The 21,307-nt window shown below is 49.3% G+C and overlaps 1 protein-coding gene across 1 annotated transcript in view; it reads right to left on the bottom strand.

Annotated features, from left to right (window-relative positions):
* Positions 1-874: 874 nt before the first annotated feature.
* Positions 875-21,307, bottom strand: part of BPI (bactericidal permeability increasing protein) — a 29,930-nt gene continuing 9,497 nt past the window's right edge. Inside the window, exons 6-15 of the mRNA XM_024743231.1 lie at positions 17,590-17,653; positions 16,128-16,219; positions 12,729-12,905; positions 11,669-11,728; positions 10,071-10,238; positions 8,914-8,981; positions 6,736-6,778; positions 3,867-3,930; positions 2,737-2,813; positions 875-1,258 (exon numbers count right to left, since the gene is read on the bottom strand). Of these exons, the coding sequence (XP_024598999.1) occupies positions 1,220-1,258; positions 2,737-2,813; positions 3,867-3,930; positions 6,736-6,778; positions 8,914-8,981; positions 10,071-10,238; positions 11,669-11,728; positions 12,729-12,905; positions 16,128-16,219; positions 17,590-17,653 (852 nt within the window). The 3' untranslated portion in view covers positions 875-1,219. The remainder of the gene's footprint in view (positions 1,259-2,736; positions 2,814-3,866; positions 3,931-6,735; positions 6,779-8,913; positions 8,982-10,070; positions 10,239-11,668; positions 11,729-12,728; positions 12,906-16,127; positions 16,220-17,589; positions 17,654-21,307) is intronic.

Raw genomic sequence — 21,307 nt, 5'->3', positions numbered from 1 at the left:
TTTAAAACGAAATCTGGTCATGTCATCCATACACCACTGCCTGCTTCAAACTCTTCTTCATTTTTCTGGTCTCAGACCAAAATGTCAACATCTAAGGAGGCTTTCCAGGAATGTTCCACCAGTTTCAAGTACAGCGCTCTTAGGCTCCATCTAATGGCCTGAGATAGCCACACCTGATGTTCCATGATAGGAAATGGCCCAAAGTCCCCAGGGAAACTCACCAAGAGTCCAACAACAGTCTGGGCTGGTAATCGGGCTTCCATACCAGCCTGGAGAGTCATGGGGAAGTGTTAACTGCAGCTGAGAATGTGACTGACTAAAAACTCCAAAGGCCTCTGTCCCCTGACTCAGTGTTCTGCTTTGGGCCCAATGGCTGGGCGGGAAAGCATGGACTAAGAGAGCCATCAAGGTGGAGCCCAAGTGTGGGGCAGAGAAAACGGGCTGTGCAGGATAAGCGCTCGACAGCGACCCCGCGTGGTAGTGACAGGAGCAACAGCCGCGGTAGATGACTGCACAGGAAGACAATGGGCGGTGCGGAATCACTGTTCAACAGCGACACCATGTGGCAGTAGCAGGAACAACATCCCAATGGACAGAGCCACTCTACAGACCTCTGCCTGACATTAGGAAGCAAGACCCACTCTCTTTGGACTAAGTAAACCCCAATTATTCTTGGGGATTGTTGAATGAGGGATGCCCTCAAAAAGGGACAGTGGGAGTTTCTGCTAAGGAAAGCATGTGGGGGGCTCAAGAAATGAATTAGAGAACTAAAAAGAGGTGATTGTATCTTGGCCACACTGCGTACAGCCAATGAACGAATGGATGGACAAGAAGAAACCATACCATCACACAGAATTCCACAGAAAAAACAGGGTTTTTGTTATTTTTCTTTTTTAATGTTGTGTGAAGCACAAAGAGAAATATTGTGATTACAATTGAAATGCAATTCCTGGAGGAAATGTCCATGCAGCCTTAGCCCTTGAAAGAAATTCATAATCCCTAAAATACACAGCACACACTTTCCCAAGGAACAAGGTTCCCATGTTTAGATCATTTCTGAATCTGAGTTCAGAGACGTTTGCAAGAGTCTCCGAGTCAAGAGCTAGAGAGGGAAGCCTGGAGGGAGGCAGCCCGTGCCCCATGGGGCCTGTCAGGGTTAGGGTGCTGACAGCCCCTCACCTCCCGATGTGACTGACAGCCCCCAGCACCCATGGGGACTTCAGCTGTAGCGGACGTCTGCACCGAACAGGAGGAAATCCTGGGGGAGAGATGAGAAGGCTGTCATCAGCCAGAAGTGTACCCCTCATCTGTGAATATGGGGACGCTGGGTTTTTAGAAGGAAACTCTGGGAGCCTGTCTGTCGGGAAGGAGAGAGTGGTGCCTGTCTGCTGACAGAAAGGCAGGAGTGAGTGGGGCGGGGGGCACCTGGCATCCCACCCCTGGGGTCTGCACATCAGTGGCTGCCAAGGCCCGTGAATCTGTCAGCAGCTTCTCTGCCAGCTGTTTTCTTCTCAGACGTTGAGACCCCTGGGCTGCTGGGAAGGCCTTCACTTGTCATCCCTGCCTCTTGGCAGCTCCAGGGAGCCCTCCTTGCAATCACAGTTGCAAAACCACTTCTCTTTTGCTCCTTCCTGCCCTTCACTCAGAATTTTCAGAAATGAAGGAATTAAATTGTGCCTATGGGGTCATTTTTTAATTTTAAGGATGAACTTGGTAAAATGTAGGGAACATGGGGAATGTGTTTCCTCTGCTCGCTCAGCTATTTCTCTACTGTCTCTTAGCCCTGGCAGTTCTCCCATTAAGTTTAAAGAATCAGGGATTGATGGGATGGATGTGGGGGGTGAGGGAGAGGGAGGAAGCTGGGCGGAGGTTTCCCAGGAGGGCCACCAGGACATCAGGAAGCCATGCACAGCGGTAAGGAATGTAAGAGTGGGTGATGGTTTCCTTGCAGAGTTATCAGCTTTGTTGGGACACAGTGGGTTTAAGGATGGAGGCACCGAGGAAACCAGCATATGTACACTTTGGGCACGTAGAAGAGACTGGAAGCACGGCCGGGTCACCGGGCGGCACAAAGGTGGCTGTTGAGCCTGAGGTGATGAAAGTGACCAGAGAAAGCAATAGCGGGGGAAGGGCGGAGGCCGGGGCAGAAACCCTGGAGAACTCCCACTGGTAGGGGAAGGAGGAACCAGCAAAGGAGACCAAACAGCCCAGTGAGAGGTGGCTGAAAAACCAGGAGAGGGAATCTTCAAAGCTAAGAGAAGAAAGCATTCCATGGATGGGGAAAATAGTGTCAGAGGCTGTCGGGGGGTCAGGGTGAGGGAAAGGGAAGATGAGGCCGTCCATTCCCGTATCTTAATCTGCCAGACCCTGCGCTTTATACCCCAGGGCCTAGAAGGATGCTGGATGCAAAGGAAGGCACGTGACACCTACTTGTCAAGTATTTAAGTGCATCCGCCTTATAAAAGAGGCTTTGGGGCCACCACGTGAGTTCCATTTTTACCAAGGGGAGGGTGGGAGTGGTGCAGCCCATGGTTAAAAGCAGGGACCTGGCTTTGACTTTGGACTTCATGTAATGGCCGTGTGGCTTTTCTGAGTCTTAGCCTCTGTTCTCTGTTTAGTAACAGCGCCCACCCTCTGGGATTATTGAAAGGGTAGAAAGCGCTTGATCCAGAGCTGACATGGAGGAAGGTGGCTATTGTGATGGGAGGTTTGGCGAAGGAGAGCTTGGGGACTCACCTGGTGAGGCTGAAGCACCAGGTTGAAGAGCTGGATGGAGGCGGGCAGCGGGAGAGGGAAGCCTTTCTGCAGCTTCTCTGCATTGGAGGTTAAGGTAGAGGTTAAGGTTAAGGTACTTCCTCTGTAGGGAAGAGGGAGGTAGAGGGAGCGGCAAGGATCTGAGACAGACAGCCCGGCCGGCCGGCAGCTCCCCTGGCCCGGCTCTGGGAAGAAACCTGTGAAGAGGCTGCCTGGAATCTTCCACTCTCTCCTCCACCGCGCTCTGAGCACCCAGGACTGGTGAATTCCCACCCGCTCAGCCCCAAGACCACCCTCCTGAGGGTGCCGGCATGCTGGTGCATACCCAGCCCGAGTGACAGCAGGAGCGGCTGCTTGCTGGGCTGTGGAGGGCCCCCCGGGGACATGGGATGGATATGCACATGAAGCCCCTCCACGTTTAGGATGAAACTGGAAACGGGCTGTGGTCCAGCTCCCCCATCCCGCCACATTCTGCTGTGAAACTCTGGAGAATTCTAAACTCCAACCTGGTCCCTCAGGTCATTATGAAGCTGCATTTGTCAAGGTAGGAGGAGAAGCCAGAGACTATACATAATAATTTGTTGTCTTCATTTACAATTTCTAAGTGTTCTAGTTACACAGCATGGGGGCCGCTATTTGTGCCCTTGCCCCTGGCTCTGCAAAGGTCAGGGGTTTCACCAGTGAGTGAGCTGAGTGGAAGCGTTATCCCAGGTTCGCCCTTCTTCCTTGGTCCTTCTCTCTCAGAGGTGGAAAAAGACCTAGGGCTCTGGCTTCAGGGCTGGGATCAAATCCCAGTTCCATCTCTCACCTTCTCTGTGACCTGGAACAATCACTTAACTTCTCTGATCTCCCATTTCCTCCTATGAAAACTGGCGCCTTTGCTATCCCCTGTCTCTAGGAGCTGTCTCAAAGGCTGGATGGGCACATAGGAGGAACTCAACCGTTTTTCCCATCCCTTTTCTGGGTCAGATGCCATTTGAGGCTCATTTGAGGGCACCACCTCCAGCTACCACAGCTGGGGCTGGGTATTGGGTGGTTTCAGGACCGAACCCCACCCCCACCCCACCTCTTCCCCAGGACTGAAAATCAATCCTTTCTCCAAAACTCCTTACTGTTAATCTTGGGAATCACGACAGTGGGCACAACGTAGTTCATGATAGTCTGCAGCAATTCAACCTGGGGGTCACAAGGACAATGGGACACACATCAGGGCACTGTAGCACCAGCTGTCCTCCATCACCCTCCCTCCCACCCAGGGCAACCTCACAGCTGGGAAAACCGCTGAGAGATGGACACAGGGGTGACGCGAAAACTCTGCAGTTCGAACAAGGTCACCAAAGTGACCCCTTTTGCTTTAAAGGTTCCAGATACAAATCATATTCTAGACTGTAGGGGGCAAGGCTGAGGTAAGGAAGGTCGTCTCAGAGTATTTAAATGTGAAAAACTTTGCATAAGAAAATGCACCCGCTCAGACACTGTGGGCTAGAGAGCAAACTAGTTCAAACTTTTGGAGGGCTATTCGGCAATGTTCATCCAAAGCCTTAAAAATGTGTGTGCGTGGTGGGCCAGCAAACATGCCTCTAAGGCATTTATCCTAAGGAAATGAAGTAGTGCGATAGATAGGACCAAAACAATAAATTAACAGCAACCTACATGTCCAACAATTGGGGAATCATCTGGGGAACGTGGTGGCACTTTGATACTAAGAGATACTATGCACCTATTAAAAATGATTTTGTAGAAATATAATTATCAGCACAAATTATTCGTGATATATTTTTGAGTAAGAAAAAGCAGGCTGATGTATAACTGATTCACTTTGCTGTACAGCAGAAACTAATACAGCATTGTAAATCAACTATTCTCCAATAAAAATGTAAAAATAAAGAAAAAGTAGGCTACAGAAACCATGTAATTCCATTCTGTTATTAAATATGCATAGAAAAAAGTCAGGAAGGATGTACTCCAAATTATTAATTAAGTGGTGAAGACAGGAATGGTTTTTATTTGTTTGTTTTGCAAATCTGTAGGTTCTGACTCTTCTATAATGTATATGTTTTGCTTTTGCTATAATTTAAAAAATTCAAAAATAATGTAACACCCTCAAGATGATCGCCTGTAGTGGTGACATTTACACCTTGTAAATATGTACATTTTTGTTTCTAGAACAATTGAGTTTCCTTCCCCAGACTGTAGTTCCCTGGGCTCATCAAATGTGGTGCCCTTCTTCTCATGAATCTGGGAACTTTAAATTTTTATTTTCTGCGGAAGCAGAAGTTAGTTACCGACTGGGTCCAGCTGCCACCATGAGAGCCTTGGCACCAGTAAATCCATGAAAATACACTGAGGTTGCTTTGGGTCCTTCTGTCTGTTGTACTCTTATGAGATGGAAATGGCTGGCTGGATTTCCATTGGATTTGGAGGGGATGTTGGGACTGACTTCAGGGCTGGGTGGCTTATAAGGCACCCACTCAGCAGAAATCTTGGGGGGCATTTCAGAGATCTAAGGAAATGTTCTCCAGAGGTTTAGCAAGAGGCTCTCTGGAAGATTCGGGCCATGTGCGGTAGAGTGCTGTGGACAGAATTAGCACACTGTGGCTTCTAATGGAAGCCACAAGAGCGATGCTCATTCAGGTCGGCTGTTGAAGTACACTTGACCTGCTATCTACACGGGCAACTCCCCACCAGTGCCAGAGGGTGGTGATGGGGGAGCAGCAGGGGTGAGTCTATTGGATGACAGTCTGTGATTCCGGGTAGTGGAATCATCTACTTGGGCTGGCAAGACACCTGTCATCTCCCTCCCACCTGCCCTACTCAATCTCTAAGTGACTCTGCCATTCATTCGCCCAGCTGCTCAAGCCAAACATCTAGGAGTCATTCTTCATTGTCTTTTCCCCCCACCACACACATCAAATCTCTCACCAAGTTCTAATTCTACTTCCAAAGTGTGTCTCCAATCCACCATCTTTCTCCTTCTTCCTGGCCTGGACCCAGCCTCCATCATCTCTCACATGGGCAAATGCACCTGCCTCCCCAACGATCCACATGGTCTGACTCTCGTCCCCCGTAATCCATTCCCCCCATCCCAGCCAGAGGCATCTTTTATAAAGTATACATCAGATCATGTCACTCCACGCAGGAAACGTTCACCAGCTTCTCGCTGCCATTTGAACACAACCTGTTCTAGTCCAGAAAGTTCAGGCGAGCCAGCCCCTGCCTGCCTCTCTACAGCCCCTACTTGCTTTTTCCAGCCACACTGCTTCTCTGCATTCCCCAAACATGCCAAGCTTGTTTCAGCACAGAGCCTTTTCTCCTTCTATTCCCTCTGGCTGCAACAGATCTTCACCTTGCAGGCTCCTTCAGCCCAAATATCACCTCCCCAGAGAAGCTTTCCCTGATCACATGGTCTAACCCTTAACCTCCCCCATCACTTTCTACCCCACCTCCACTTAGTTTTTCCTAGCATTGATCTTGACTGAAATGATCTTCTTCATTTCTTATTGTCTGTTTCTCTACTACAATGTAGGCTCTAGAAGAAGTCACTTCTTATCTAATTCATCAGCACATTCCCACACCTGGGGAACAGTGCCTGCCACATAGTAGGTACTCGATAAAGTAATTAACTTGTTTATTCAACAAACATCTGTTGAGCAGATTTTCTGTACCTGACTGTGCACATTTAATCCCATTTAAAACTCACCACACTAACTCAGGTGGAAAGGATTATCCCTGATTTGTGGGGAAGATATGAAGTTCACAGAGGGGAAGGGACTTGCCCAAGGCCCACAATTAGTAAGCTTGGAGCAGCAATTCCAGCTCGGGTCTCTGTGCCCACAAAGCTCCCTGCATCATTACTTCACAGGCAAATTATATGCAAATGAACCAGTGGTCTGTTGAAATGATGCTATGAGCCCAGGTGCCCTCAGGACAGTTATCTCAAGATCAGAGGAAGGAAGGAGCCACCAATGGCCTCAGACTCACCGGGAAGGGGCCAACGTCCGAGTGCTTCAGTTCCAGGAGCAGCCTGTGAGAAGGGGAGGGGGAAGTGGAAACCACCATTAGCCTGACTCATATTAGAGTTCAGTTGCTGGGGAGAAGGGGCCCACTCTGGTAGATGCTGTCTGGTTTTCCCATCCTGTATCCATTCCCCCTTTCTATGGTGACAGCCCCCTGATTTTTCCTTTTGGCCAGTCACCCATTCCCTACATTATTAATGCTGGGTTCCGGGGTGGGCTGGCCAAAGGGCAGAGTCTATCTCCCCTGCCACGGTGATTGCTTTAAGGATTGACCTCTAGCCCATGCTGGTCCAATGAGAGTTGGTCCTAGGACTTCTGCTGGAAATATTGGAAGTGAGGTATTCTCTTTTCTCCAGCAAAATTAGGGAGATGCTGGTAACAATTTTTGCCATCACTTGGTGACAGCCTGCTGGGAAATGAAGCCAGCATAAGGGATAGTAAAGCCAAGAGATCAAGAGAGTCAGAGTTGTAAGGATATCATTTGAGCACTTGGATCCACCCTTGCCTGAAATCCTTGGACTTTTCAATTATTTGAGCCAATAAACAATCCCATATTTGCAGACTTTATGGCATCTTAACAATGATCTTGGAAATAGGTAAATAAATGGCTATTTATTGAACCCCTATCATTTGCTATGTTGGTTGCTTTATCCGATTGAATTCCTGTAATACCCAAGAGCCAAGGGCCATCACACTCCCATTTTACAGTGAGGTCCTTGACGCTCAGAGAAGTCAAGCAATCTGCCCAAGGTCACACAGCTAACATCCAGCCAAGTAGAATTTCAAACAGGTCTCCCTGATGTCAAAGCTTTTGTTGTCTCCAGTACCCTACAAAGTTTGAAAACTCTTGCCTATGAACTCCCACCACCCCCATCCCTGCATATTTTAGAAAGTCTGTGTTCAGCCATCACCCAGCTCTATTTTCCCCGGCTCCTCTACTTGAGCGGCCCATGGGTGTTTCCAGGAAAATTAAATCCACATGTTTCTAAAGCAGTAACACTTGTCAAAATGATGCCAGGGGAAATAAGCAGCACGTAAACCTCAGGAGCCAAACTCAAGGTTAAGAAGGACAGCTCTGTGCCAGAGAGAAGGCAGAACTGGGGAGGAATGTGGGTCGACTCAATTTAAACAGTGTGAAAGCAACGAAGATGTAGACGCCAGGTTGGAATGCAGGGGTCACCGCATCGACTCTGTGCGTCTCCCTCACTCTTGACCTCTGTGTATCTGCTTGTCTCTCTCTCCTCTTTCCACCTTTTGTGTCTCTCTGTCTCTCCTGTTAATGTGTCTCTCCATCTGTCTGTCTGTCTTGCTCTCACTCTCTCTTTCTCTGCGTCTCTCCCTCCCTTCCCTTGTCTCTCTCTGTCTCTCTGTCTCTTTCTGACCCTCCCTCATTTCTGATTTTTTTTTTCTTTTTCTGTGTGCCCCTCTGTCTTTCTCTTTTCCTCTTGCTTATTGTATCCCTCGAAGTGTTCTAAGCACTGCAACACATATTAATACCTCATTTCACCCTCAAAATGATGCTGTCGGCAAAGAACAATTATTGGGCTTATTTTACCAGCCAGGGAAACTGACTGAAGTTTGGAGAGTTCAGTGCTTGCCGAAGGTGAGCTGCGCTTCCAAGGCAACAGGCTCAACCTCAGAGCCCACATCCCTAACCACAACCTCCTCTGCTGGGATTCCAACCCAGGCACGGATTCCAGAGTCTCCCAGCAGGAGTTGGCTGACAAAGTCCCAAGGAAGGGTGTGAAGAAGTTGAAGTGTTTTCCAAGTGCCAAGGAAGGCCAGGGACGTGGAGTGGCTGGGGGCTGGAGCAGAGTCATCAGCTGGCACTGCCCAGCCGTGAGTGGGCCTAGGATGGGGTGGGGGGTGACCTGGGCTGCAGGGCTTTCAGTGCTAAAACTGGGACACTGCAGACAAACCGAGATGGTTGGTCACCCTATACTGTGTGGTCTCAGGTCACTTCATCTCTGAGCATCAGTTTCACAGTCTGCAAAATGCAGATATGGTGCCCACCACACGCTGTTTGAAGCTTAAATGTCATGGATGAACAGGAAAGATTGGCACGTTGTAAGGTCATTGCTAGCCCACGGGCACCAAGAACAGGTGGGCAGTCCCCTCCTCGCGTGCCCACAGGCCCACTTACTTGTCCAACTTGAGCTCTCCAACAAGCCTGTCTGACCTGGCACCAATATCCACAGAAACGTTCACGTACTGCAAAGAAACAATCCAGGAAGTGAAGGCCCCTGACTCAGGGGCTGCGGACTCTGCGAAGCCTCCAAGACCGGAAGGTAAGCTTCACAAAGGCTCGGCAGAGGATCCCACCTGCGGGACCCACGGAGGAGAGGACTCTTCCTTTTGCAAACCTTGTGCTTGTTGATGAGTCCTGGCCTGTCAACCAATTACCATTTTCTCCCCCTGCTTCTGAGACCATTTCAGCGTTCCCAGGCCACTCCCGTGGACTGTGGGAGACACGCTGTGGGGCTGGAGTCCAGGCCAGCCCTATTCCCACAGACATTCATTCATTCATTCACACAACGAATGTTTACTGAGTCAGGAAACCAAGATTCCCAACCTCAGCTTTCCTGCCCACTGTCTGTGTGGACTTGGGCAACCCCCTCAGAACCCACTGAATCTGCAAAGTGGGGAAAATGGGCCTCAGCCTGAGACTGGGCAGACCTGAGTACCTCCTGGTGGGGAGAATCTGGCCCTCGCCTTCAACTGCCAGAGTGGGTAGCACCAAATGTTTGCGGCGTGACAGAGCGATCAAATGAATGAATGCACAAGTCAATCATGGAGTAAATACTTGAATAAGTGAAGGATTAAACTCACAGAGGACAGAATAAAGATATGCATGGGTGAATAAATGATAAAGGAATGAATGAACAAATATACAAATGAATGATCAACTGAACAAAGGTATAAGTAAATGAATAATGGAATAGATGAATGTATGTATGAACCAGCAAAGATATAGTATATTTCAAGATAGCAGTCAAATGAATAATTGAATGAATAAATGAATGAACAAATCCACAAATACATAATTGAATGACCAAAGATACAAGTGAATGAATTGGAAATAGTACGCATATTTCAAGCCAACGACAGAACGAACAACGGAATGAATGAATGCCGGTAGGAGTCAGAAGCAGTAGGACAGTGGCTCCAGTCTCAGGCCCTGGAAATACACAGTCCAGGCTTGAGTCTGGGCAGGATTCACACTGGTCCCTCTGACTCTGAGGGCCATGCTCTTGGCCCTGTCCAGGGCTCCCCATCTGTTCTCACCCGGGAGCAGCTTACCATCTCAAGCAGGAAGAGGGGGGCCAAAGAGGAGTCTGGGCGGACAGCAACGGCCTGGGTATCCAGGGCAAAGGTGAGGTGAAGGCCGGTGGGGCACACGGCAATGTTCGGTGGGGAGGAGACCCAGATGAGGAGTTGCATCTTCATGTCAGGGAACATCTTAGCCACCTGCAGCCCCCAGCAGGGACAACCAACAAAAGGGGCAATTTTATTAAAATGTTTCTAAATCCAATCTTGTCCTGGTCCTGCATAAACACCACCAATGTCTTCCCATTGCTTTTGGAATAAATCGTAAAGACTGCATAATTCAGCACTTGGTTCCCTGCCAACCTCACGCCCCATGCTTCTACCTCTCGCCCTTTAACTCCAGCCACAAGGGACTTCTCTTCCTCAAATATGACCTGCTCTCTTCCCATCTAAAACCCTTTGCACTCTCTGTTCCCTCTCCCTGAATGCTTGTCCTGTATTCTTCCCTAGCTTCGCTCTTTTCCTTCCTTCAAGTCTAGAGAGCAGTGGTGACTTCAAGGGGGAACAGAGGAGAGCTTTGGCAACACCCCCATCTCAGCGAGCATCCAATCCTCTCCCAGGTAAATTCACAGTCTGAGTAAAAAGAATGCTATTGTTATGCAAATGAAGCCTCAAGACAATTCCCCTGGCCCCCTACCAGTCACACCTCCTCTACACCAGTACCTCCTGTATAAAAATCTCTGGAAGTGCCACCAACGAAGAAGCCATTATGGACTGAAAGTTTGTGTCTCCCTGCCCCCCCACCATCCCCCGCAAACTCATATACTGAAGCCCTAACCCACAGTGTGACTGTATTTGGAGGTGGGGCCCTAAGGAAGTAATTAAGATTAAATGAGGTCATCAGACTGGGGCCTGGTCCAACAGGATTTCTGTCCTAATAAGAAGAGACACCAGAGCTTTCTTGCTCTTTCTCCATGTGCTCAGAGGAAAGGCCATCTGAGGACACAGCAAGAAGGCAGCCATCTACAAGCCAGGAAGAGAGCCCTCACCAAAAACTGAATCTGCTGGTACCTTGATCTTGGACTTCTTGGCCTCCAAAACTGTGAGAAATAAATTTCTGTTGTTTAAGCCAGCTGGTCTGTGGCATTTCCTTATGGCCGCCCAAGCAGACTGACAGGCCTTCCCCCGCTGCCTTGTCTGAAGTGACCTCATCAACTTCAGCCAATTAGTGTTGGCTTCACTTATCACAGTCTGCATTTTCTTTTTTATTGTTTTGGGTTTCTAACAATAATTTTCTCTCTCCACTGGACTGGAGCTCCAGGAGGGCAGGGATATGGTCTGTTTTGCTAGATGCCCAGCACAGGGCCCCAGAAAGGTGGTGGGCACTCAACGAATATTTGTTGAATGGATGAGGCCTCAGCATCTACCCTCACACCTGATCACGTGGGTGCTTGGAGCCTTTCTCTGTACTGGGGACGGGCTGCACGAAGCTCTTTCCATACTCTCGGGCTGGGCTGCCTCTGGATCTGGAGAGGGGCGCTCTCGGCGGGCCGCTCAGCAGAGCCCTGTCCTACTCAGCTCCCCCAGGCCTCCTCACCAAGCTGACTAAAGGGGAGCAGATCCTTTCTCACCTGGGGTAGGAGGGTTCCAAAGGATTTTGTTGTCAGGAGGAACTTGGATTCCTTCGGTAACTGTAGTGAGAGAAGAGAAAAGGATCTTGGGAGATTATGTTATAGATTGGGTGGCAAATTCCATGTGAGGGGTGAGAGGCTGAATATACAAACAGACCATGGCCAGACCACATATGACAATAGAGTGCCGACCCAGAAGGGTCAGGGCATGATCAGTGACTGCCAGCTTCCCTATTTTTTGCATTGATAAAGTCAAATATGCTGCTCAAACCAATCCCATAGGCTGCCCGGCCCATGCACACGTTAGCCCACCTCCAGCTTCCCCGCACCGACAACCTCCCTAAGAGCCTACCTGAAGCCCTCCCTTTTTTTCACTACAAAGCTTTCCTGCCCCGTCTGCCTTCGATTCTCTGCCAAACGCAAATGATAGAGGTTGACTCCCTTGCCCTGAAGAGTTCTCATTCGGGTGTCTGTTCTTTATTTCCACAGGGGGACATGTGGGGGTCAGCATCCCTTTGGTGCCTCTACAGAGAGGGAGGATGTGGCATCTCTTCAGGGAGCAGCGTAGGAGGAACCCTGTGCGGGCGGTGACCAGGGTGGGATCAGATTGCCCCTAGACTCTGGAGAAGATGGTCGTTTCCTCATTTTACAGATGGGTAAACTGAGGCCCAGAGCAGGACTCAGCTACAAATATACAATGAGGATGATGACGATAACGGTGATGTGATGATAAGGCTGGATTACAGACCAACACATGGCAAGTACTCAGTCAACGTTGGCTGTTCCTGTTAGTATTCAGAGGACTTCCTCCGTGCTGATAAACCCGTGCCGGGGCTGCACAAGCATTCATATCTCATTGAACCCTCATTACACCCTTTGGAGGAAGTAGAGGAAACCGAGCTTCTGAGAGGCTGAATAACCACCTAAGGTCACCCAGCTGGAAAAGAGGGGAGCCGGGATTTGAACTCAGGTCTGGTTGACTCTAGAGTCCAGACCTTGATCTCCCCAACTGTGAACGAAGACTCAGATCCAGACCGTCTCTGAGCCCACCTGGCCTTACCGTGTCATCGCTGAGGGTGAAATTCAGGACTCCAGCCTCTTGATACACGAGCCCGGCCGTGTTGAAAAGATATTCGGAGATGGCCAGGTACACCATGCGGTTGTGGTCGTTGGGAAGGGTCAGCGCCGGCGGGGCAAAGGGAGGGGGCCCGCGGTGGGCCAGCCTGAAAAACTCCCCCTGGGGATGGAGGCGGCAGAGTGAGCCTGGTCATCCTTCAGGAATTACAATTCGATGTCTCCATTCCAAGAAAAAACGAGCTAAGGATACCAATCACGTATTCACAGAGGAGAAAGCCATGGCCAGAAACTAACAATAGCATCTCCTCCTGGGGCTACGTTCTAAGTGCTTTTCCCACCAACACGGTGAGGTAGGTGAGATTATACTCATTTTACAGGAGAGGACACTCAGGGAGGTGAAGTGACTTGCCCAGGGTCACTCAGAAGGGTGAGTGGCAGAGTCAGGAACTGAACCTGGGCAGCCAGAGTCCGGCAAGCACACGCCCAACCACGCCGTTGGCTCTGCCTCAACCTCGCAAAGAAGCGCAGAAATTCTCCTAAGAGAACAAGGAGGTTCTGTTTGTTTGTTTTCATCTATCAAATTAGCAAAATTTTCAAGAGAGAGGTAAACTGCTTTAAGTGTGTGTGTATTTTAAGCTCAGACTACCCAGTTTTTGGTGAAAGCATTCACGTGCTGCTGGGGATTATATGTTTATGTTTCTGAAGAGCAATTTGGCAACACGTTGCGAAAACAGATCACTTATTTAGCTAAAGAAACAAGAATGTTGAGTTATAAAAAAGCAAATTGTAGATGGATACATATGTTAGAATGCCATTTATGTAAAATGTAAAGGCCTATAAAACATACTATATACACATTATTGACACACACAGGCAAGAAGGACACACAGGGACATCATCCGTGTGATTCCCTGGAGGGTAGAGGGTCCCCAAGGGGGCCTCAGCTATTTATTTCTACAATGTTTCATTTCAAAAAAATCAGAGGTGAGTATGACAAAATATGTAACATGTCTGAAATCTGGGTTGTGGGTACGTGAGAAGATGCAATAGTCTCTGTACTTTTGGATCATTTCATTATTTACAGTTAATGACTGTGACACTCATATTATAGAATAAATACCATATGCAACTCTTAAAAATATCAGGTGTAAAAAAAAGACAAAAAAAGAAAACATAAAAGACAAAAATTAAAAAAACAGGTGGACTTATGTACCAAAGAGGAACCGGCTCTAATGTATATCATTAGGTGAGAAAAGCAAGTGAAGAACAGTGTGTATTCCTACGTGCAAACAGATTCTCAGCAAAACTAGATGGGCTTTCACATACATGTATGTGAATGCTTAGGACCAGGGGACCGGAGGGCTAATACCCTCCACGGCTGACAGCCATTACCTCTGGGCAGGAGCCCCGAGTGGGGATAGGGGGCAATAAACAGGACATTCTCATTTGCTAGGGATAAATAGGAATTGTTTTAATCTTTTATTCCATCGTATCACTTAGATTTTTTAAAAAACTATACTACTTGGTCCAGCAATTTCACTTCTAGGAAATAGTCAAAGATGGGCAGAGATCCAGCTATAAGGATATTCGAGGCAGCTCTGGTTAAACTTGTGGGAGAAATGGAGAGAGCACAGACACCCCAGGAGGGGGCACTGTCCACGTACCTTACCACAAGCTGTCCACTGAGAGACCCAAGAGCCAGTAAAAGGGCTACGGGAGGACATTTCACTGATAGATGTTCACATTATACTGTTCTGGTTTTGAAAGTTGTAAAACAGAATGTAAAATATGACGTATGCATGCATGTGTGTGTATGTACTTCTACGTCTATATATGTGGTTTTTATCTGTATTTGTTTCTGCCTCTGTTACGCATGTGTGTGTGTGTGTGTGTGTGTGTGTGTGTGTGTGTGTGTGTAATTTCTTGTGTCTCAGCAGAGACAAGGATTGGAGGGTTGGGAGACTGTAACTTGTGTGTCAACAGTGCATATCTCTGAGTTGTAATATTAGGGTAATCTCTCTTTCCTTCTTCCCTTCCTTCCTCCCTTCCTTCCCTCCTATTTATTTCTCTGCTCCTTTATGTATTCTACATTTTCTTTTTGACATCAAATGTGTTTTAGAACAAACAAGTAAATAGTAAACAAACAAGCCAATCATCGATTGTGGAGGGACTGAGGTACATCCGGAGGGGATTCAGGGAGTGGGACTTATTCCAGCTGAGGAGGTCCGAGAAGGCTGCTCGGGGAGCGACAACCCAGCCCACATCCACTGGAGGATAAGAAGAAGCCAGTGGGGTAGAGGAGGGCATGGGAAAGAGGGGAGTCCAGGCAGAGGGAATGGACAGGACGAAGGCCCTGAGGTGGGAACTAGCTGGATATGTTGAGGAAGTGCAAGGCCAGTGAGTTTGGTTGGAGGCTGGAGAATGAGGGGGAAAGTGGCATGAAATGAAACTAACTCCATCTATCCATCCATCCATCCATCCATCCATCCATCCAATACATATTTACTGAGCACCTATTATATGCCAAGCATAGTTTTAGGTGCTACACATACAGTAAAGAATAAAGCGGGCTTCCCTGGTGGCACAGTGGTTAAGAATCCGCCTGCCAATGCAGGAGACACAGGTTCGAGCCTTGGCCCGGGAAGATCCCACAGGCCGCGGAGCAATTAAGCCCATGTGCCACAACTCCTGAGCCTGCGCTCTAGAGCCCACGAGCCACAACTACTGAGCCCGCATGCCACAACTACTGAAGCCCACGTGCCTAGAGCCCGTGCTCTGCAACGAGAGAAGCCACCGCAATGAGAAGCCCGCGCACCGCAATGAAGAATAGCCCCCGCTCACTGCAGCTAGAGAAAGCCCGTGTGCAGCGACAAAGACCCAAAACAGCCAAAACTAAATTAAAAAAAAAGAACAAAGCAATCACAGCCCCTTTTCTTTCATCACATTGAGGGAGACAAGCTTGTGACCGTGTGTACTAAGTGCTGCTGAGAAAAATAAAGCAGGATATAGGGGAAGAGGAGGGCGCTATTTTAGCAACAGTGGTCTGGGAGGGCCTCTTTAGGGAGAAGATATTTGAGCAAAGACTTGAAGGAGGAAAGGAAGAGTTTCTGTGGATATCTGGGCCAGAGCCTCCTGTTTAGAAGGGGCAGCAAGTGCAAAGGCCCTGGGGAGGGAGCAGTCGCAGCATACTTCAGGAATCGCCGGAAGGCCAGTGGGACTGGAACCGGGAGAAGATGAGGAGAGTGGGCTGGGGAGAGCAGTGAGGATGGATAGGAAAGGGGTGGAGTCATGAGATCTGTCTCCAAGGATGATGGGGAGTCTGTGGGGGGAGGTGGTCTGAGGCAAAGGTGTGAGGGTGTATGATTCTTGGTGTAAGTCTTACCTTCAACAGCACATCCAGGTTATCAGCTGTGGCTTTGGGAGGTGCAACTAGAGAGTAATCGATCCCAGCCACGTTGTCTATTTTGGTTGTCACTAGGGGGAAAGAAGATGGACCATGAACTGGCTCCCCATGGCATCTTTGGGGCCTGGGATGCAGGGGCAGCATCCCCTAAAGTTGAATCAAGACCTGCAGTGCTAATTCTATTCCTACCTCCTCCAGGGAGCCCTCCCTGAGGTCTCCTTAAAGGAAAATGAGCCCACACCCCACATTCACAGATATCATCTCTCTCCCTTCTTCCAACAGCCCAGAGACGTGGCTAAAACACAGAGTCAAGGAGCAGAAAGACCTGGGCTTGAATTGAAATCTATGTGACCTTGGACAAGTCCTTTCATTTCTCTGAGCCACATTTTTTCATTTGTAAAATGGGGTACTACTAGTGACCTTGACAATGCCCTGTGCATGGTAGGAACTCAAAAGCCAGAAGGGATCATTATTAGCAGTGATAATATCCCAGGCTGAGCCCAGACTGGCTTTAGGTCTGAGTGGTTTCTCTGTTTCCCAGCAGTAATCGATGAGGATTAAATAAATATTGGTTTCTCCTTTAGCCCTTCCTCCCTATGTTAGTGGGGAATAAACCGAGTCTCAGAAAAGGTAACTAGTCTAAGATGGCAAAGCTGGTGAGTGACAAGGCTGGGACTCAAGCCAAAATCTTTTTCCTGCCTGGTGAGGCCAAACCCTGGACACTGCAACTGCACTGAACACGCCCAGGAGGGGCCCTGTGCCTGGAGGGGCTGGGGCGATGCCTCTGGGAAGGGAATGTATCTGAAATGGACATGTGCCATGTGCCAGCCAAATCAGGCTCCACAGGGAGGCAGCCCAGGCAGCGGTTTGGGGCACAGGCTTGGGATCCTGTTTCTGCTTCTTACTGCCTCTTGACCTCAGGTAAGTCTCGGCTCCTTTCTGAGCCTCCGTTTCCTGGTGGTAAAATTGGGACAAAACAGTGATCTCAGTGGGGTGTTAGGAGGCCGAGAGGAAACCATTCTGCTGGGTACATGACACATGGTGAGCACTTGGCCATATGGGTCCTCCCCCACCTACTGCAGCCCTTCACCATTTACCAAGCATTTGGGGAAAGAGAAGATTGTCCCCATTTTAAAGATATGGAAACTGAGGCCCTGAGAGGGGAAGTGATCAGCCTCAGATCTCAGGCCAGCTATGTATCTCTGGCTCCAGAGGGCTGCAGGTATTTGTTGTTTGGCCCCTGCAGAGCTGCTTTTCCATTAAACTTCTGGACCTGCCACAAGGACCTGGCCCAATAGGGGATCTGATGCCAATTGCCATTTGAAAATAATCTGTGCTACCCATTCCCACCCAAGCCCAGGCCTGCCTAGGAAAATTGCTGGCTCCATCACACTCTCCCTGTGTCCCTCACCCCCTCCCCCTTCTACCCCAGCCTCCTTACCTGGCAGTGTCTGGAAATAAGGTTGCAGCTTGGAGGATACGGTACTGGTCACTACCTTGCAGATCTGGGGAGAACAAAAGAACTGATCAGCAAAGTTTTCCTATAGTGGAAAATGTCCTCTGAGAATAATTATCCAGACATGTTTTGCTCTTCTTGAATGTTTTCTTGAAAATCATAAAACTACTCAAGTTTCCCTTTTCTCTTTGGCCACCAGGAAGCTCAGAGTTCAACATGTAACTTGGAAATAGTAACTTTATATGACTGTATGACCTGCACATCTGCATTTTATTTCCTACTCTGGCATGGAGCTTTCCTGATGGGTATTTATGTTTTCTATTTTTTAATGTGAGATTTTGTTTGTTTGTTTTTGTTTGCACTCAGACCCTTTGTGGAATGAGGTGGTGAAAAAATGAACAGGAGGTGGTCAGATGTCAGCCTTCCCCTGTGTGTGCTTCTAGGAGCAGGAGGCAGGTCCTCTGCTCAAGCCTGGGTGGGCACCCTCATCTTTGCTTTGTGTGGCCAGAGAAGACTTCCCAGCCGTTCCCCTCCCATAACTCATAGGGGAACAAGCACTGGTCTGAGAAGCCCTGGGTCACATGTTGATTTTGCCACTGAGGAAGTTACTCCATTTCTATGAGAAATGAGACCCTTATTTTCTCATCTGTAAAATGGAGCGCTGTGGGTTATATTTTCCATTCCATTTGCTCTTCTGGAATGTGGCCCTGTCACACCCATTTAGAGGTGGAGTCTGTGAACTCTCCCCTACAATCTGGGTGGGCGGGGTGGCTACTTGCTTCTAACCAATAGAAAACAGCGCAAGTGACATTGTGTAACTTCCCAGGTGAGGTCATAAAAGGCTGTGCAGCTTCCACTTTGGTCTCTTGAGATGCTCCCTCTGGAACCCATTGATGAGCTGTGCAAAGCCCCAGCCCCATGGAGGGGACACGGGTAGATGCTCCACTCAACAGCCCCGGCTGAGCCGAGCATCAGGTCTTCCCAGCTCAGGCACCACGGACATGAGCGAGGATCCCACTGGATGACTCTAGCCCCAAGCTTTGGAGCTTTCCCAGATGAGGTACAGACATCATGGCGCAGAGACAAGCTATGCTGGTCCCACTGTGCCTGTTGATTTCCTGATCCACAGAATCCGTGAACATTATCAAATGGTCGTTGCTGGATGACGCTGTATTTGGGGCTATTTGTTTCGAAGCAATAGCTGGAATAGAGGATTAAAATCACAGGCTTCCTTAATTTGACCCATTGGGGCTGATGGGGTAGGTGGTGCAGTAGGTGGCGGTGGTCAGATAAGCCCCGCCTTCACGACGTTGCTCCCCCGACGTCTTGAATGACCTCATTCATCCAACGGAGTCTCTCCAGTCCTTGCATTTCTTGCCTGTTGGGCAGCCCCTGGCATGATGGGTCACTGTCTCTGACTGAGGACCCTCCCCGCTCTCCACCTGGCCCGCTACTTCCTCTTCCTCGGACACCCTGTGAGCTCCTTTTCCCTCGTGAAGATGTTGATCTCCTGGGACTCCCCGCTCCTTCCACCCAGGAGCCCCTCTGGAGCTTGCCATACATGCCCATGGCCCCTGTGGGACATTGTTGGTCCACCGCGGGGGTCCCCTGCGCTTGGCATGACAGCTCCCTACACACCCACCAACTCTCCCTGCCTGAGGACTTTAATCCCTGGACCTTGCTCCCAAGTGCCAAGGAGTTACAGCAGCCAGAAAGAGGGGTGAGAGTTGATGGATAAATACCCATCTTCCCCACCCCTTTGGGACAGTTCTGAGGTGTGTGCATCTCTGAGCCCCAGCTGTCCAGAGTGGTAGCTGACTCAATAATGTTCCTGTCCCCAGCTCTCTTCCCCACCCCTCGCCTGGGATCCCCGCCCAATAAAACACTCGCACCTGAATCTTTGTCTCAGCCATGCCTGGGGGGACCCTGATTGGGTCCCCCGCTCCACGTTCCCAACCTGCGGCCAGCACCCAGACCTTGGTTTGCAGCCAGACATCTCCCCTGAGCTCCAGCCTGAGAGTCCAGCTGCCTCCTGGACCAAGTCCCTGGATGTCCCGCAGGCCCCCAAGGCCAGCGCATCTCAACCAAACCCGTCAGGTTCCCACTCCTCCACAGTACTGGTCCCCCTATCTGCCCACAGGGCAGATAGAGCACCTCCACACTTCCCTCCTGCCTTCCCCACTGTCAATCAAGTTATTTTATCTGGGGCGGGGGAGGGAGGAAGGAAAGGAAGGAAGGAGAAATTTTGGTTTTCATGGAGTGTGTTTCTATCACATAAAACTCTGGATGTCCCAAGGAGACTAAGAATGTCGCTCTCGGAGAAACCCGTGCCTCTGCTCCAAGTGGCCCAAAGGTGAGAGCAGGCGGTACATCTGGCAGCGAAGGGCCAGCTGGACACCTGGGCTGCCTGCCCTCAGCTGCTGCCCTCCAATGCCAGTTACTAATGAGGGCCACCAGGGGGCTCCAAATCACAGCAAATCACACGGCAGCCTGGCGCCTGCCTGTCCGCTGCCACCCTCCTCAGCCCCCACCCCCATCCACACTCTATATAGACCCTTCCTTCCCTCAGACGCCCACTCTTCTCTCTGAATTCCTGGGGAGTGGGCTCCCAAACTCATTCCTCGCCATTTCCAGGCCTTCGTAACATCAGGGACACCCTGACACTTCATTTATTCATCCATCCATCCATTCATTCATTCAGGCCCATACTCTCTTCTAAACAATATCTTAGACTAATTAAGAGCTTCACCTCTGAGGTGGGGCGGCATAGGTTTGAAGCCCAGCCCTATCACTTCCTCTATCTGTGTCTCGGTGTTATTATTGTTCCGCTTGGCTGCTCTCAAGGGGTCACTCTTAAGGCGTTAACAAGAAATAATCTGTTTCAATAGTTCTTTACGTTAAATACATGCGAACACTCCCCTCATACTATTACTTAATTACAAAGATGGTTGAGTTATGGTTGAGCCAGGCTAGTGGGGAGCCTTCACTATTTTAGTAATCCTTACAACGGCTTGGTGAAGAAGGTATCAATGTCTCCATTTTACAGATGGTGAAACTGAGGTTTGGAAAAGTCAAGTGATTTGCTCAACATCACACAGCTAAGCCCTGGAGCCAGAATCAAAGCCCAGAGACTCTGACTCTAAAACCTGTTTTATAATCTCCTCTGTTATGCATTTTGACCACCAGGCACGGATTTTTTTTTTTTAACTTTTGACAGAATGCCTTCAGATAGATGATCTCACTTGATGGATGTCTCCCTACCCATGTTGTCAGTGCCTTTCACTGGGAGACCAAGGTCTCCCACCTGGAAGACTGCACAAGCCTCCTCAGTGTCCCCGAGACTCCTGGTCTCTCCAGCCGTTCTCACGGCAGCCAAAGAAGTTGTTCTAAAGCACAGATCTGGCCAGGTCACCCCTTTGCCTAAAGCCTTCAATGGCTCCCCATTGCCCTTTGAGAAAACTCAAGCTCCCTTGTCTTGGGAGACAGGCTCAGGGGTTTCCTGGAGACTGACAATTTATTAATGGAAAACTAGCCCAAGGAATGGCCCCTTTTCTCAGCTGAAGAGGTTGGCTTGTGTGGGGCGGGGGTTAGGGTGAAGGTAGGCTTGGGAAGCTCTGGTCCGTGTCTGTCTTTCGTACCAGTTCCAGCCTCAGGACATAGTTTGACCACACTCTAGTCTAGCAGCTTCATCAGCTGCACGTTT

This window comes from Neophocaena asiaeorientalis, unplaced genomic scaffold (assembly GCF_003031525.2).
Source record: "Neophocaena asiaeorientalis asiaeorientalis breed wild unplaced genomic scaffold, Neophocaena_asiaeorientalis_V1.1 scaffold82, whole genome shotgun sequence".
NCBI classification, from domain to species: Eukaryota; Metazoa; Chordata; class Mammalia; order Artiodactyla; family Phocoenidae; genus Neophocaena; species Neophocaena asiaeorientalis.
The sequence above is the reverse complement of the archived record's forward strand: the minus strand, read 5'-3'. Positions and strand labels throughout refer to the sequence as shown.